Source organism: Python bivittatus, unplaced genomic scaffold (genome assembly GCF_059951505.1).
Source record: "Python bivittatus isolate LINGU-HERP-01145 unplaced genomic scaffold, Pbiv_v1 ctg000560_np1212, whole genome shotgun sequence".
NCBI lineage: Eukaryota > Metazoa > Chordata > Lepidosauria > Squamata > Pythonidae > Python > Python bivittatus.
The window spans coordinates 3,459,360-3,476,358 of record NW_028277083.1 but is presented as its reverse complement, the minus strand read 5'-3'; the positions used below and the strand labels follow the sequence as shown (position 1 = coordinate 3,476,358).

Genomic DNA, 16,999 nt, shown 5'->3' with positions numbered 1-16,999 from the left:
GCCGAATAAATGAAAAAGACCTATTTAACCTAGCAATGGTGCATTGATTGTCATTACCTGAATTCTGCTGCTTGCAAGCTACAGTTGACATCAGTGTAGAATTTTGCAAGAATTGGAAAGTTGGACAAGAACAGAAGGAGACCAGAATAATTGCCTTGCTGTGCTGGAATGGCTTGATTCTTCCTAAGGAAAACAGGCGGTCAAGTGCAGACTTTCTTAAGCCTGCTGAGATAGAAACCACCCTCATGCTGATCTGAGGGTGCAGAAGTTCAACTGCAGGCACATTCTGCCATATTGTCACCAACAGGCCTTTTCATTCTCCCTTCTGCCAGCTGTCAGTCTTCCCAGGAGATGCATTGAAAATAATAATTTGGAAGATGGAGAGTGTTAATCAGCATGACTAACTTGAATTTAATCACAGGTTGGATATAAAGCAGCTGAGAAATTGAGCAGGAACTAATTGGAGCCAGACGTAGAAGGTTGCCCATGAGTACCATAAAGGATGTGATGTTGTAACTTTATAGGTTTCCTTGGGAGTAAGTCCCACCTTCATATTTAAATGTTGGATAGGTTGCTGTCAGTCAGTCTTCTGGAATTAGCTGCTCACCAGATGTGTTGGGTTCAATTCCTAGAATTTCTAGCTCACGTGGCCTTTGGCCAGAGAGTGCCCATGGCTCCTGTAGGGGATCAGGTATTCCAAGCAGGCAGATGAATGGAGAGGTGGAGGAAGAGGCAAGAGAAACTCTTGGCCATGGCCACCAGGCATGCGTACCAAGTAGGTTGCTTTACTTCCAGAGAAATACTTCTCCAAGCCTTTCTGGCAGATCCAACAGGCCGTTCAGCTTTTTTACAATATAGTCATGTTTTGTGAACTTCGTAGGGGTGAGGGTTCTTTGCTTTCCAAGGACTGGACCCCCAACAGCGTAGCAGATCGGTACACAATGCTTTATTGTGGCACACACCTTCCCCAACAACAAGCTATTGCGCTGGGTTAACTCCACCCTCCTAGGCCTATCAAGTTGAGGTAGCCACGTAAATATGTCTTTAAAGCAAACAAAAGTCTCAACATCTGTAAAGTGGCATACAAGCTTTCCCTCCCTCCAAAAGTTCTTGCTCTGGTTGGGATGAGGCGCTGCCTCAGTGTCGTTGCTCCTTTTCTGGTTGCTGCTGAGATCCCATCAAATTCAGTCGGACATTACTTGGCGGGAACATGGAAGCTGCCGGCGAGATTTAGACTGGAAAACTAATAGAGACAGCTGTGAGGGAACGCGCATGCCGCTTTCAACCATTTTCTTGTCACATATTTGTGGCTCTTAACTTTCTGTTTGTGAGATTATTTTTGGATGGCTGATTACTGGAAAGCAGAGGGGAAAAAGAAAATGCTGTACCTGAGGAAAGATTTGTTCTCACCGGCCATGTAGATTTTCAAGTATTTGTGGTGTGGTGTGGTGTGGTGTGCTCAGAGGCTCTGTGTGTTTAAGGACTGGAAAGTTGTGGCAGAAAACTAATTTAGTTCTGTAGATATGTGTTGAATGGAAAAGTCACTTGCATTCTGGGTCCAAAAGGAAGTGACCAATAGTCCAAACACTTGGGGGGAGGATCTGATTCAGAAATTTCCTGGGGAGCAAAGAAAAAATGCAGATTAACTGGAACTAATTTTGTCACCTTCCTCATCCCTTCCAAGTTTGCATACTTAGGATGCAACAAAGAAAGCAGTGGAAAGGTTTTGTGTAAGACGTTGACCTGCAATATCGGTATCACATTTCTTTTCATCATTTATTGTACTAAGGACATCTAAAATAAGAAAATCTTCATCTTTTTGTCTGTCCATACCACTGTTTCCCCTCCCCACCCAATCTCTACCTATTTCTACTTCCTTACTACAGGCTGGGAAGCCTAGTTTGCCAGATTCTGACAAAGCCATTTTGGATATCCTAGAACATGACCGCAAAGAAGCTCTTGAGGATCGCCAGGAGTTGGTCAACAGGATCTTTAATCTCCAGGAAGAGATCCGTCATGCAGAAGACCTCCGAGATAAGGTAAAGTAGAAACCAAGGAGGTAGAAGGAATGAGGCCAGAAATTCAGACTTGTTCTAGATCTACCTAATGTAGGTTCTCAGTCTGCTATACTCAGTCTGGATACTCCTTTCATTGCTAATGTTTTTTACTTATTTTGTTACACCGAAATTATCTATGTAGCAATATGATCCAACTTTATGTCTTTCCACAATGGTGGACCTCAGTTCCCATAAAGGTGGAACTTCTGAGAGTTGGACCAACATATTCAGAAGGGACCAGTTTGTGGAAAGCAGATTAATATAATGTTGTTGGTGATTTTGAAGGAGTTCAGAGACAGGAGGGGTCCCTCACCCCCACTTTTTGGGAAATGCTGCCTCTAATACTGTACTTATTAAATTGATGTACTTATTAAATTGACCCTACATCAATGGGTCAAGAAGACAAAGTCCTTCCATGCCATCTGTGATTCTAAGGGCCTTGCCTTCTTGCCCCATTAACATTCCCACAGGAGCAGCTTCTCCAACTTTAGGATTTAGGATGATTTGCAGCAAGATCATAGCACATAGATTTGGAGGAACATCTTATCAAATCCTCATCCCTTTTGCAAGCAGCCAGGGTGAAGGTGTGACTTGCAGAGTGAAGTTCTGAGTTTTGGAACAGGCTGGATCTTGATTGATGGCCTTGATGGACAGGTGTATTCATTTATTTCCTTCTAGTATCTTGAGGAGAAACAAGAATTGGAGTTAAAATGCTCAACTCTGGGGAAAGACTGTGAGATGTACAAGCATCGCATGAATACGGTCATGATACAGCTGGAAGAAGTGGAGAAGGAGAGGGATCAGGTACTTGAAAATATAAGAGGGCTGGGAATTCAGCAGGGCCAGCCCTCTGGTACCAGATGCTGGGGAAGGGGGAGGTGTGGGTGGTAGAACACCCATTGATTATATTGTATTGATTTAGTCAGCTGACTTTCCACTCACTAGAACACTCAGAGCAGATGACAAGTTTAAAAATACACACACACAATTCAAAAGAGAAAAATGAAACAAAAAATAAAAGCAAGGCCTTTTGAACCACAAATATTAAAATCATGAATGCATGTAGCCCCTTCTGTTGGAGAATGGAGACGTGTCTGCATGAAAACCTTTCCTGAATCCCCTCAGCTGGAGATCAGAGTTTGGAATCCTGTCGGCACAAGGTGGCCGCCTCTGCGTTAGACAAGTGGGACATTTGTCCAAGGTTGCAGCCATAATGTTTCTTTCATTTTGGCTTAGCACGTGGGGTGAACCCAGACTTTGCAGACTACAAACTATGATTTGTGGTTTAGTGAGTTGCAGTTTGTTTAATATGCCATGGATAAACAAACCATATCTTAGCAAGTATATGAATCCAGCTCTTGTGGCTCTGGATTTGTGAGAGGAGTTGCAATTGGATCAGACCTTTTCTTGGCTCACTGGCTGAAGGAGATGCAACTTTACTACTTCCCTATTCATGGAAGTTTTCTCTTTCGCTAAGGCAGAAGACTGTGAATTCAGTGTGGTAGGTTTGGGGGGTTCTACCACTTCAGCCAAATTGCTGGCTCATCCCATTTTATGGGAGGGGAGAAATCCCATCTGAAGGAAATGATGATCTTCACAGAGTAGGAGTCCTTCAGCAGCTTTTTAGTGATGTTGAACTCTTGGAATTGTTTTCCCTTCGGAGGCATTCCATTCACGTGATGAGGCCCAAATACAATATTCCCAATGCCTGATTGAGAAGGACAAGCACCGGAAGCAGATTCGGGAACTGGAGGAAAAAAACAATGATCTGCGGATTGAAATGGTCCGGAAGGAAGCAAGCATCATCAACCTGGAATGCAAACTCAGGCGCCTCTCGAAGGACAACTGTTATGACCAGGTAGTTCCCTCATTCGGGGCTGCTGCTGGTGATTTGTGGGTCCCAAGTAGCTTCATTGGAGCGGTTGCTGTGTCTACTGGGCCCTCTGGGGATAAAGCAGCCATTGGGCCTTCCTTGAGATGGGCTGGGGGGCTCATCTCATCCATTGCAGTTCATCCATTGGATGAGGCAATACAATGTCCAGTGGCCACCTGGCTCCCGTTTCCTGGAAGTATGGCTGCTGAGTCAGTGGTGATTTTGAGGGGACAGGAAGAAGGCATCTAGTGGACAAAGTAGATGGGGTTGGAGGAATGGCCATCAGCTTTGGCTCTTCACACATTACTGTTTTGTTTGAATAAACACTCAAGGGGTGTTGAAGTGAATTACCTTTTACAGATGCTGCACAAAATATTCAGGAGCTGGCATTGGTGACTGTCCCTTGCGAGGCCCATGTAGGGAGTCAAATTTGTGTTTGCAGCTGTATAATACTTGAAACAGCCAGATCCTAATTTGGAGGAAGAAATGGGTTTTCTCTTTATTTCACACTCTTTAGTAAAAGAGTTGTTGGGAGGTCAGGATGGGAAGAGGTTTGTTTTAGAACATCAGCAGTTGACATGGCCCTGCTTGAGCAACTGGCCATAAGATGGACCAAATGTAAAATCAGAATCTGAGTACAATAGGTAAGAAGTATTGGAGAAGTGGAATGATGCTTTGCAATGATAATGAGTTTTTGCTTTGAGAAGTCTGTAGCAGAGGATGGAGAGAAGAATAGAGAGAGAAGTAATGGGCAGATGTATTATTTCAGTTACCTAGAGTCTCATTACAATAGGATATTGGGCATAGAAAGGTGTGTTCACAAGGTAATGGAGAAGATGGATTTTGTAGAACCAGATTCAACAGAACAAAACTCACAGAGTCGGAAGAGGTCCAGTGAAGCTTGACAAGGTCCACTTTAAGGCTCAGTTCCTGATCGCTGTCATAGATGAATTCAACGAAGGCCACATGGAGCTTGCAGGTTTTTAAAATCCATCCTCTTGTTTGCTTCCAGAGTTTACCACGGAATTTGCCATTCACTGTGATTTCTCAGATGCTAGAAACCCCCAGACCCAAAACCAATGGCCAGGAGGCGGATGATTCCTCAACTTCTGAAGAGTCCCCTGAAGATAGCAAGTTCTTTCCCTTGGATCCACCCCAGTTTAGGAGAAGATTAAATATTAAGGGCTTCCAGGTACAATTCATATGAGGCTGGGTTGCTGGAGGACAACCTTCAGAAGTTTTAAACAGCCAACTCTCATGGATGGTTCAAATGGTTTTCCTGCTCCCTGCAAGGGCTGGACTGCATGATCCTGGTGCCCCCTTCCAAGTGTACAATTCTAGGATTCTGTGAATTAGGCATTGAGCCCAGCCAGGCTCAATGTTCTCATGCAAGTCCTTCCTTTTGTCAGTCATCCTAACTGAACAACTTCAAATTTCATCCCTGTGAAGCAGGGTGGATTGTTGGGTTGCCTATCCTGTAGCTCCAGGACTGTTTGTGGTCCTTAGTCAGATTTCATTGCAGCCCTTGGATGTCCCCTTAAGAGTTTTGCAAACTCTACCACATCTGTCCCTCCTATCTTATGTTTCCTTGGTGTTTTCTTCTTAAATTTGTAACAGTGCAATTACTTTCCCAAAATACCAGAGTGGTGTTATAATTAGACCACTGATGCTTCAGTTCCAGAGGAGAGGTGCAAAGTCACTGCTTACCACGGGGGAGGTGTGGGAGAGGTCTGTTCTATGGGGAATGGGAATGCGTGTCCCACATTCAGTTTGATTTCTGCTCTCTTTCAGCCGCCAAGAACAAAATCCCCCATCAGTACGAATAAGGCATCAGATTTTCAAGGTCAGAGGAACAAAAACTCATGTTCTTGTAGTCGCTGGCTTTTCAGATGTCTCCTTAACATTTAAGCTACTTCATTTGTTCCAAACTAGCAGCTTCCAAGTAAATAAAACTATTCCCAAGAGATTTTTTTTTCTTTTTTTTCCCCCTCCTCTTCCTGACAGCAAACCCTTTTAAGCAGGCCTTGAAATGGACAGGTGATTGGGACAGTATTTTTTCCCCATTCCTCTAGCTGGAATGTTCTCACTCAAAGCAGTGTGATTGTCAAAGCAGCTAACCTGAGCCCCTGGACTAGACAATAGCTTTGCAGAGGAAGAGAGAGATTTATTTATTTGTTAGATTTTCATCCCTTTATGTTGTCAACTCAATATGGTATACATAATTAATGCTCCAGTCTCCTGTTTTCCCTACAGCCACCACCCTATGAGGTGGGTTTGGGCTGAGAGAGAGCGGGACTGGCCCAAAATCACCCAGCCAGTTTTCATGCCTAAGGCGGGACTAGAACTCACCATCTCCTGGTTTCTAGCCCAGCCCCTTAACCATGACCCTAAACTAGCTCTCAGGACTAGATCCCTAGTCCATTTTGTCACACAGTGGGATAAAAAGATTTTCTCCAAGATAATCTCTCCCCAACCTGGTCTTTCAGTTCTCCCACTGGTGCAACCATCACCACTGTAACTAAGACCCTCCACCTTGCTGCTGGTCATCTTCTTCTCTTTCCTTCCACCTTTCTCAGCATTACAGACTTCTCCAGAGAGCTGGATCTTTGCATAATGTGTTTGAAGTGTGATTATTTGAGCCTGGTCATTTGTGCCTTGAGTGAGAACTCTGCGTTGATTTGTTCAATGGTCCATTTGTTTTCCTGAATGTCCACAGTATTCTCAGGAGTCTTCTCCAACTCCAAGAAACTATTAAGCAAACATTTGCTTACAATTCAAACTGATGATTGGAGTGAAGGTAATATTAGACAACAAGGTGCCCATGGAGACCAGGAGAATCCACAAAAGTTAAATAAAAATTAACATTCAGCCTTTGGGGGATCTCACAATCTTGACTGAGTTACCAAGCAAGAAGTAGGGAATCTCATAAGATATCAACCATTTTTTTTAATGGCTGAAAGAGGTTGCTGATAACCAGATTAAAGGCTTTATAGGAGGAGAATGCAGCAGGTCTAAAGAGCACAAGAGATAACTTTTGAAAAGAGGGTTTCATTTTCTGTGGGTTCCAGGAGGACTTGTATCTTTCTGCTCAGATACGCCTCAGATCCTGAGTCATTGAATAAAAAAAAAAAAAGGTGGATAAGAAATCAGGAGATATTTCCTTGGTTATGTATTAGGGAAAAAATCCACAAAGCAGGGGTGCGGGGCACAATTATAAAGCAAACTAGAAGAATGTATTAGAAACCTTGTTTGGACAAAATGACACGCAAGGCACAATGCCAGCAACTTGGTTGTTTCTCTTTCTCTCTGACTATATCCACTTTTGTTGTTTGTCGACCCAGCAGTTCGAAGCCACGAGGAAGACAAGAATGATGCCAGCCACAGCCACACAGAAGCCCATCCCACGTCCATCAACAGTTCAGTGGGCAGCTGCGAAGTTAGCAAAATTGTAAGGAATTTGAAAGCCTGATCTTTTCCTATTACACGGGTATGGGCTTTCTTTTTCTCTGTTGCCAACTCCAGTGGTTATGAAACAGAAGGTCTCTCCAAGCTGCAGCCTAAATTCTTTAATATGTTTTTTTTCCGTGCATGAACGTTATTAGTCTGCTCTGTTTAACACACACACACACACACACAATCGCTATCACCTATCCAATTGCTAACTCCTGTTTACCTGAAGATATTTCAGCAGTCTTTCCCAGTTTTATTTCTCCATTTAAACAGGGGTTTGGGAGGAGAGAAACGGGAAAGGCTTTGTGATTTTGCTGAATTGCAAAGGTTGGACTTTTTTTTGTTAAAGAAAAACATTTTAGACTCTTTACAACTGTCTGAGCCCTCCATATCCAAAAGCTGAAGCTGCATCAGAAAATGAGGTTGCTGGCCAGCCGGAGGCTCTATCTGACAACAGCTGATCTGTTTCTTCCTTGGAGGAATATATTCCCACAATCTCTTACACTGGATGTTCCATTGCACAAGGATGTCATCACAAGCCCAGCAGGGGCAGTTAAGTATAGAAAAAAGAGCAGTAATAAAAAAGGCCAGGTGAAGAATAAAAGACACATTTATCAGAAGGCTGTACTAATCAGTGCCTTCCAGCAGTGAAATGAACTCACTTTCACTTGGTGATGACAATGACCTGAAGCCACCTGGATTTCTACTCTGAATTGGTGCTGCTGAGAAATCCACAGTAAGGATGTCTGCAGGGAATGGGGTCAAAAACTCAAGACGGCAGCTATGACTCCAAATCAGAGCCCCACTCAAGGCTAGGCAGGGCTTTGATGGTAGGGTAGGGACCGTCAACCCCTTGCTTATGGACACCCCGGTCTAGAGCAGTGTTTCTCAACCTTGGCAACTTTAAGATGTGTGGACTTCAGCTCCCAGAATTCCCCAGCCAGCATGCTGTTGCAGTTGAAGTTCACCCATGCTGGGTGGGGAATTCTGGGAGTTGAAGTCAACACATTTTAAAGTAACCAAGGTTGGAAAACACTGTGATAGATGAATTTGCTGGCCAGTTTAAAGGTAGATGAAGATTCTTGCAAAGAACCAACCCCATGAGCACAGTGTTTCTCAACCTTGGCAATTTTAAGATGTGTGGACTTCAACTCCCAGAATTCCCCAGCCAGCATGGATTGGTGATTACCCTCAAAATGTGCTTTCTTTCCCCAACAACCCTGTATATACCCTTTCCCCCTTTCTAGTGTTCCCTAATATCCATTATTTAGACATAGCTGCAAAACTGAACCTGGTGTATATCAACTTTCTGGACTGAGAAAAATGCCCACGAACGCTTCTTGTAAGTGCCACCAATGCTATTGGAGAGTCTGCTCAAGGGAAACTAAGACCACTCCCCAAAGTATCAGTCCAGAAAGTCAAGTCAAGTCAAGTCAAGTCAAGTCAAGTCAAGTCAAGTCAAGTCAAGTCAAGTCAAGTCAAGTCAAGTCAAGTCAAGTCTTGTCTTGTCTTGTCTTGTCTTGTCTTGTCTTGTCTTGTCTTGTCTTGTCTTTCCTTCCTTCCTTCCTTCCTTCCTTCCTTCCTTCCTTCCTTCCTTCCTTCCTTCCTTCCTAATTTAATCACCGCCCATCTCACTCAGTGAGCACTCAACTCAGCACCTGCAGGTTTGACCACAACTCAAGTCCCCCCAAGTATCCCACCATTGCCTTAATATATTTCTTTTCAGAAAGCTTTATACATGCTGTACATTTGCTTTTGTATTTTCCAGTGATGCTTTCTTGGTGTATGTTGTTGTTGTTCAAATTGTTTTGATAGACTTGTTCCATTTCTTCTTCTTTTTGTAATGTTTGACAGCCCTGTCTGTTTGTTTTTCTTACTCTGTGCTGGTGTAAGCTGCCTTAAGCTGCCTCCCTTGTAGATGGTAGAGTCTTGGAATCCTATGAAATAAACATAAATTAAAATAATCTCCCCCATGTTCCAGGGCGAACCTGAAAAACTGATTTCATGGCTTAAATTGAAGCCATTGGGGGAGAAGAAGGAAGGGAAAAACCCACCCATTAGTTATTATGTAAATCACTACAGTACTCTGAGATGAATAGACTGCTGTATTCCGCATAACGGGAATGGTATCACACGCCTGCCATTAATGCTGGAAAAGAATCGAAATAGGAACCTCTTGAAATATTCAACTCAGCCTAATATCCAACCCACACATAAGTTGGTGGCAATGGAAGTGGCTATCTCTATATGTTTTGGCCCCTTCCGGTTATATTTGGAATGCATCCATGCTCTTCCATACATTCATCCACACATTCACACATGCTCTTTTGCTCAAGGTGATTTATTTCCTGCTTCCCTTATAAAATGGGCTAGCTGCTTTTCATAATAGCCACCATCCTAAATTCTGTTCATAATTCCAAATAGAATTAAAGAACTCAGTGGATGAAAACCATAATGTTGGGACAACAGAATGAAAGTTAGGAGATGCAGAAGCGCTGATTCGTTCACAAACAAGCACGTTTTCCACTGCGGCGGAAAACTCACAAAACTTGGCATCATCTACAACTGGACTGAAGGAGATGATGCCCACAAACTGAGCCTTCAAGGACTGATGGTTCTGCAGTCCCTGGGAGTGAAGCCCCCAGTCTCATTCCAAGTAGATGTTTGCGTAATTGCACCATTGACAAGTTCTGTTTGTTTTATTTCTTGGTCTTCCCTTCTGAAACCCAGCAAACCTTGAGATATCGCTGCGCCAGCATTATGTCCACTACCCCGGAGCCTCCAGGGAATGACTCTATCCTCCGACGTAACAAAGATGTCCCTCACTCCAGGTAAATGCCACTTGGCCAACTGGGGAAAAAGGAAGGGCTTATATGAGCCAGGGAACTTGGAAGAAAACTAAGGAGTTGGGGGAGCACAATTAAGGTCAGGGTCTAGAAGAGTTGCCATACTGAAGGCAGTCTCATGGTGGCGACAGCTGGGAGGAATAATGGCACTTCCTAATGATGAGCAGAGATGGACTTGCCCTTAATGACGTAACCATCTCAGGCACCCTTTGCTGGGAAGGACAGGAAGAGGTTAGTGGAAAGTCCTATGTAGGTGGGCTCTGACAACCTCCAAGCTACCCAGCTGCCTTCAAATTCACTGGTGGATATAACCTCATCACTGGTCGGTTTATGGATGCAGAATATGCAAAAGGTGGGACATCATCCTGATATTTGTGTGAGGGTTCAAATCCCATCAGCTAGCTTTGGGGACGATGGTTCTTTCTATTGTGTAGTGGTATCCTTCACCACCAGCCACCCATTGCTTAAGATGTCCATGGCCATAACATACTTCTCAGTGGACATCTGTGGGAAGGATGGCAGCCGGTGGCAATGCAGAAGAGCTCACATTGCCCTAAGACACAACTCCCATAGTTCTGACCCCCTCCAAGAAAAAAGGTTGATATTGCATCTCATCCTCCAAAATAATAAGAGTGAGAATGGATTAGCATGTCTGGGTAAAGGGAAGCCTTAAATTAATAAGCAGATTTGCACTTGGCATCGGTAGCTTAATATCATTGCTGGATCCCTGTAGGGCTCATTTCAGGGAAAGAAAGAAAAATAAATGTGGAGGGCATATTGGTACATACCAAAAAAAGGGTATGACACTTGTCAGGGTTTGTTTGGGGTTACCACTATGTATGGGGTTCTCCCACCTTTCTTTACTTACCTCTGATCTTTGTGCAATCTTTTCTCCATGTACTGTCATTCTACTTTTTAATCATCTTCTCTTTCCAAGGTCCTCTCTAAAATCTATGGGGCCCAGGTCAAATGCTGTGGTATATACATAAACAACCCCAGTTTATCACCCAGGCAGGCAAATGTTTAACCCTATTTCCCTGGATCCTTTCTCCAACCAAACTCTCACCTCCAGAAACTGTTGTGGTCTGATTGAGGAGGAACACAGATGTGAGATGACGCTGAGTCATTTCTCATTCCACCCGGACGGCAATGCAGACAATTACAGCCTTTCTCAGTTCCATTACCTTGAGCCAATTTAAAATCCCCACAGCTAATGTTAAACTTTCTTTTAAAAAAAATCAGAGAATTCAATCACAAGTATCTTATGTCGAGTTTTATAACCAAGAGAGTTTTTCCACGCCCGATCCATTCCAGATAGTATGTAACAGTGGTGTGCTGGCAAAGGTGTGTAGAGATTGTAATTTTTATTTTCCCCAACCCAAGTGAAAATATGCAGTGGAAACTGCCTTCCCCTGATCATGCTACAGTGGAAAACATTTACTATGTGATTCTGCTGATGGTATAACATGATCCAAGACGAGCATTATCATTAATTCAATGTTCTCGTACGTCTGTTAAGCATTCCTTGATCTGATTTACTAGGACAATTCTAAGAGCTAAATTAGACCTTCCTCACAGACACAGGTAACGTTCATCTGATGTTTTGAAATGAAAATCAGTCAGTCTCAGGTGGCCGTGACTGGAAGAGGGTACTGAATGCATTGATGTATAACCTCAACTCCTACAGCAGAAAAAAGATCCATTTTCTCTGTGGGAAGTTATGATCCCTGCAGGAGCAATTGTGAGTACAAAAAGTGAGCCTGAAAAGATTTATATACATTCCTTCTCCTCGGCTGCTCCTCTCCTTCCAGTCATAGCCTCCAGAAGCTTCTTTTCCTTTCAAAAATTGGGAGCGTTGTGTGTAACATGTAGTTTGGCCCTCGACTACATGTAGGAAGCTGCAGCCTTCATTTTTCTGCTGCCTTTGAAGGGTGTTGGCCATTCTTCTCTTGTTGTGCTAGAGAATATAGTGCAGGTGCTAACATTAGCAAAAGGGACCACCCTTGTGGCAGAGGGTGGGAGCGTGGAAGAAATTGTCCAAATGGGTTTGCTTGCATTTAGTAAAGTGATCAATGCAATTCTACTGTTCCAGTCACCTGAAAAACCCTTGTCATTTTCAACAACAACAACAATAATATCATCATCATCAACAACAACAAAAACATAGCTCCAAAGTTATATTAGGGCCATCTGTGCAGCAAACTGTGACATTTCAAAGACAAGAGCTGGAAATGGTAAGAACAACCAGATCTTGTCTTTTGGAGAGCATCATGACACCCACCTGATGTCTCCCATCCCAAAGGCTTCTCTTTTGGAGAGTATCATGACACCCACCTGACATCTCCCATCCCAAAGGCTTCTCTTTTGGAGAGCATCATGACACCCACCTGATGTCTCCCATCCCAAAGTCTTCTATTTTGGAGAGCATCATGACACCCACCTGATGCCTGATGTCTCCTTTATTTAGGAAACAGTTTCTTGTTCTGTTGTGTCCCTCTCTTGGTGGCTCCTTTTCCAATCTTGTCTTCTTCACTTCGCCTACCTGTCTGTCTCTCTTGGCACCGCTCACTCTTTCATGGCCACCTCTGGCCACCTCCTACATTAGAGATGTTCTGACTCTGAGATTTGAGCTACCTGCTGATGAATATTAAGTGCAAACTAGACATCATGGAGAGAAAGGGAGAGATCAATGTGTATTCCTTCATTCCAGTTTGACTGAAGAAGACAACGACAGCTTTGGCTGTGATGCTTTGGAATTAGAAGGTAAGAGACTTGGAGGGTGCTCTTCTTTTTAAAAACCCATGTTTTGATTAGCATCATTTGATGGACTGGGTTGTTCTTCTGGACCTTATTTAGACCTTATGACTTACTTTATGGAGGAAGAATCCCTGTTGGAAAGCCTGTCCAGCCCCAGTCCAGTTTAAAGATAAAGGCCCATTAGAAAGAATACCAAATTGTCCATCCACAGTTCCTGTCTGGACTGAGCAGGCAGGATGAAGACTACCTGTCCTACAACTTTCCTTTCTAGGCAAAGGATTATCCCATTTGTATTTCAAGTATAATAATGGTTTCCAAATCTGCATTTATGTATCATGTGCAGTGATTTGCAAATGGCCTTTCCCTTATTAGGGGTGCCTCTTGTGCCTTTTCTACTTCCCCATTCTTCTATTCTTACTTGGAGGCACCTGGGATCTTCTGCGCATGAAAACAAGAGCAGGGGAAGGCTACCAGAAGTTTGGGAGGTCAAGACCGGACACCTGGATAGCGCCAAAACTGGAGAATCGCCATTCTGGCACCGAGTGACATGGCCAACTGTTGAAGGGGCAGTGCAACCATACTTAAGTTTCCCTTTTCTGTATTCCACTCCCATGCTACAGCAACAACAACCTAGGGTCACAAAAACCAAAGTAGGGTTGGAACTAGTTAGTGGGTGGGAGGTTACCAGAAAATCTAGGGCTGTAGACGAGACCAGGAAGTCAAAAACACATCCTGGAAGATGGTATTAGCAAAGCATTTCCATTAAAAAAAAAAATCACAGTTTCCTTCAGGTTGAACTTGATTCCTGGTGATTTGGGACATGTTCATGTAGGCTTTTTGGCAACAGTAAGGATGTGGTGTGCCAACTGCTTTCTTCCAGAATGTTTTTCAACTTCTGAACCCAGGCAAGGTCAGCCAGGAGCTTGCTGCTATCCAGAAAACTACACGGATGGGTCCATAAGGAGGTCACCAGGAGACAAACTGGATTGGAAAGACCTCCTTGCCATTTTTTATGAACCCAAAGATAACCCATTCAGGCAATACGTTGAGTCAGGTCTACATCTCAATCTATTTTTTTTCCTCCTGCTTTCCTGCCTTTGACAAGGATATCTCTTCCTCCATATCCATCCATTTTATTGATTGATTGATCGATCGATGTATTTATTTATTTATTTATTTGGCACTTCCTTTTCCAGATGATGTCCATGACAGGTATTCCTCACTACCTTCCTCCTCATCTTCCCACCATTCTGAAGGGCTGGACCTAGAACAAGTCAATTCCATCTTCAGGAAGTTCTCTCTGGAAAGGTATTTGGAGAAGGTTGGCTCGAGGCAGCAAACAATGCTACTTTTAGGCTGCTGTAGATACTCAGCAAAATGGAATTGCCCCTTTTTCTTGAACTGTACCACTGCTGGGGGATACTTTTGGAATGCACATGAAGGGCTGCCGCATAGGGAATCCAGGAAAAATGTTCTTTAACTCTTCTAAAGAATAAATCAGGGCACATAAATTGATGTTAAAGCAGAAAGATGAGGGAAGTAAAGCTTGGAGAGTAGAGACCTGAAATGATTTGCGAGTTCCTGATGCTGGTATTCAAGCCAAATTTTGGAAAGGTCATAAAGCTTTTTGCACACACCAGATATTTCAGAAGTCTATTACCATTGTTTCATTTCCTGCTGTATTTGTCCTGGGTCTGAGTTCCTATTAATACTGTGCCAAACTCTACTTGAGATTTTTGCCAACTTTCTCTTTTGCTTTTCTAACTCAAGTTCCAGCCGCTTAAGAATTTCTTCTGAATTCCTCTTGTGGCTGTTTTTGGAGCAACCTTATGATTGGAGATGTCCCAAAGAGCAACTGCTGGTGTAGCTTTCAGCCCCACATCTTTCTAGTCCCCTGCGACCTCCCTCCCTCACTACCTCCTACATGTGCAACAGTTCTGCACTTCTGAATTTCAAGCAAATTCTCATTCCACGAATGCTGGTCTACGACCGTCATAAGGATTTGATTTGACTTCTTATTCAGTGAGACTGAATGAGGAATAGTAGGAAGGAAACTGCCCAGCACTTGCTCCCCGGGTCAAGATTCACAAAAGGGCTCAACAGGAACTGTCATTTAACTCCTTAGTCAGCACTCACTTGACTTTGGCAGAAGACTCTCAGATGAAGCTTGGTTAGTTAGACTCATCATGCAGTCAAGAAGGAAGCTGTGAACATAGCAGATGATTGCTCACTGCAGTGCAAAGTCAGAGCCTTCATCTATAGCAGTGCTCCAGAGTTTAAACCCTTGACTTTTTCCTTCTACCCTTCTGAATTAATGAGTACTTGGCTAATCTCTTGATGGCCTTGGGAGGCTTCTGACATACATTGACGTAACAATTCTCTCTAACCTGGGAACAGCTGGTTCCCCCCCCCCATCTCAGCCCTCATTCCAGGTGATTTGAGAAACCAAGAAGAATTTATCCCTCTTTCCTTGACGTAGGCCGTTCCGCCCCTCTGTGACATCTGTTGGACGCCTCCAAAATGTCTTCCATGCCGTCCAGCAAATAGTTGTCAATGGGGACAGTCTGAGCTCAGAGATCACTTTGCTGGGAGGGAACGTCAAAGGAAGCTTTGTCCACTCGGTGAAGGTGAACTCCCCAGCAGAGAAAGCTGGCCTCCGGGAAGGGTACCAACTGCTTCTGGTGAGGCTTCCATACTTTCCAGTCACTGCAACCATTCCTAAGGATGGTCCTTCACGTTTCCTTGAAGTGATGAATGAATGAACATTTCTTATTTTCCCTGCTTCCTTGCTGCAACCAAGGGCCACATTGCCTGGGGCAGAATTTTCAACTTAAAAAAAAAACAAAATCCTTTTAAGAAAGGTACATATTAGAGGCATCAGCCACCTTCTCATTCTATTTCCTTCAAAAAAATCTACAGAACCAAATCACATTATGCTGTTATGGGTGACTGGGGTGGGTGGGGACGGGTTTCTGTTGCTAAATTTCAGTGGCATGGTCTTGGGGGTCTCCTTGGGTGCAAAAAGAGAGAGAGGAAAGGGGGGATTTGAGCTGAAGGAAGCTGTGGGTTGCTCACTCCTGACTTATACAGGCAACTGTGAAATCAGTCCTGCCATCACAGAAGAATGCCAATAAGGGCCAAGGCTGAAAATATTGAGGGAGCCTTTAAACACATGGGAGAAAGTCAAAGGCTGCCTATGGGGTGGTCATAAATTTCCCCCCTTTCCCAGGCCTGTTTGTTGATCCCAATTTGCAGCAGTTCTTCCCCAGTGGAACTTGCCTCCATTTATCACCTCCCATTTGCAGAACATAGGTACCCAAACCAACCATTTGCATGCAACATGTATTCCAAATGAATATTAGCTGCGTAATTTAGTAGGTGGAATTAATTTCCTCAGGGAGAGAAAAAAGCTGTGTTCCTATCACCAGGTGGAGGGTTGCATCAGAGGAGAAAATATGAGCGTTCCCCTGGATACTTGTACAAAGGAAGAAATTCACTGGACGATTCAGAGATGTAGTGGACCAGTCACACTGCACTGTAAACCAAATCATGAGGGTAAGATATCACACTTTTGAATCTTCTGACAAGTATGCCTGTTTATTTGTAGCGTGTGGGGCCACATAAAGGGACAGGAGAATTGATCTCTGCAGGCCAGAACAATCTATTACCTTTTTTTTTAAAAAAAAAAGAGCTCTTGATTATTTTCATGATCACCCATAAAAGTTGGAGATGCAGAGTTGAAGTTGTTCCTATATTTGATAGCTGTGCCCCCAATTCAGAATCGTATAATGTGAAATTTGATCCTGGATAGATAGGCATTGTTGTGTCTATGGAACAATCACAGTATGAATTAGATCAGTGGCTGGTAAATGTGTGGACTTCAACTCCCGGAATTCCCCAACCAGCATGCTGGCTGAGGAATTCTGGGAGTTGAAGTCCACACATGCTGGCTGGGGAATTCTGGGAGCTGAGATCCATACATCTTAAAGTGGCCAAGTTTGAAAAACACTGATTTA

The 16,999-nt window shown here is 43.6% G+C and overlaps 1 protein-coding gene across 6 annotated transcripts in view; it reads left to right on the top strand.

Moving 5' to 3' along the window:
- Positions 1 to 16,999, top strand: part of CARD11 (caspase recruitment domain family member 11) — a 61,006-nt gene that overhangs the window by 17,670 nt on the left and 26,337 nt on the right. For 5 of the 6 annotated variants that reach the window (XM_088147981.1, XM_088147984.1, XM_088147985.1 and 2 more), the window contains exons 6-16: positions 1,887 to 2,039; positions 2,736 to 2,861; positions 3,721 to 3,915; positions 4,943 to 5,122; positions 5,722 to 5,773; positions 7,272 to 7,378; positions 10,111 to 10,211; positions 12,937 to 12,989; positions 14,180 to 14,291; positions 15,463 to 15,664; positions 16,412 to 16,538. In XM_088147981.1, the coding sequence (XP_088004107.1) occupies positions 1,887 to 2,039; positions 2,736 to 2,861; positions 3,721 to 3,915; positions 4,943 to 5,122; positions 5,722 to 5,773; positions 7,272 to 7,378; positions 10,111 to 10,211; positions 12,937 to 12,989; positions 14,180 to 14,291; positions 15,463 to 15,664; positions 16,412 to 16,538 (1,408 nt within the window). The remainder of the gene's footprint in view (positions 1 to 1,886; positions 2,040 to 2,735; positions 2,862 to 3,720; positions 3,916 to 4,942; positions 5,123 to 5,721; positions 5,774 to 7,271; positions 7,379 to 10,110; positions 10,212 to 12,936; positions 12,990 to 14,179; positions 14,292 to 15,462; positions 15,665 to 16,411; positions 16,539 to 16,999) is intronic. The other variant, XM_088147986.1, reaches the window with a different exon arrangement.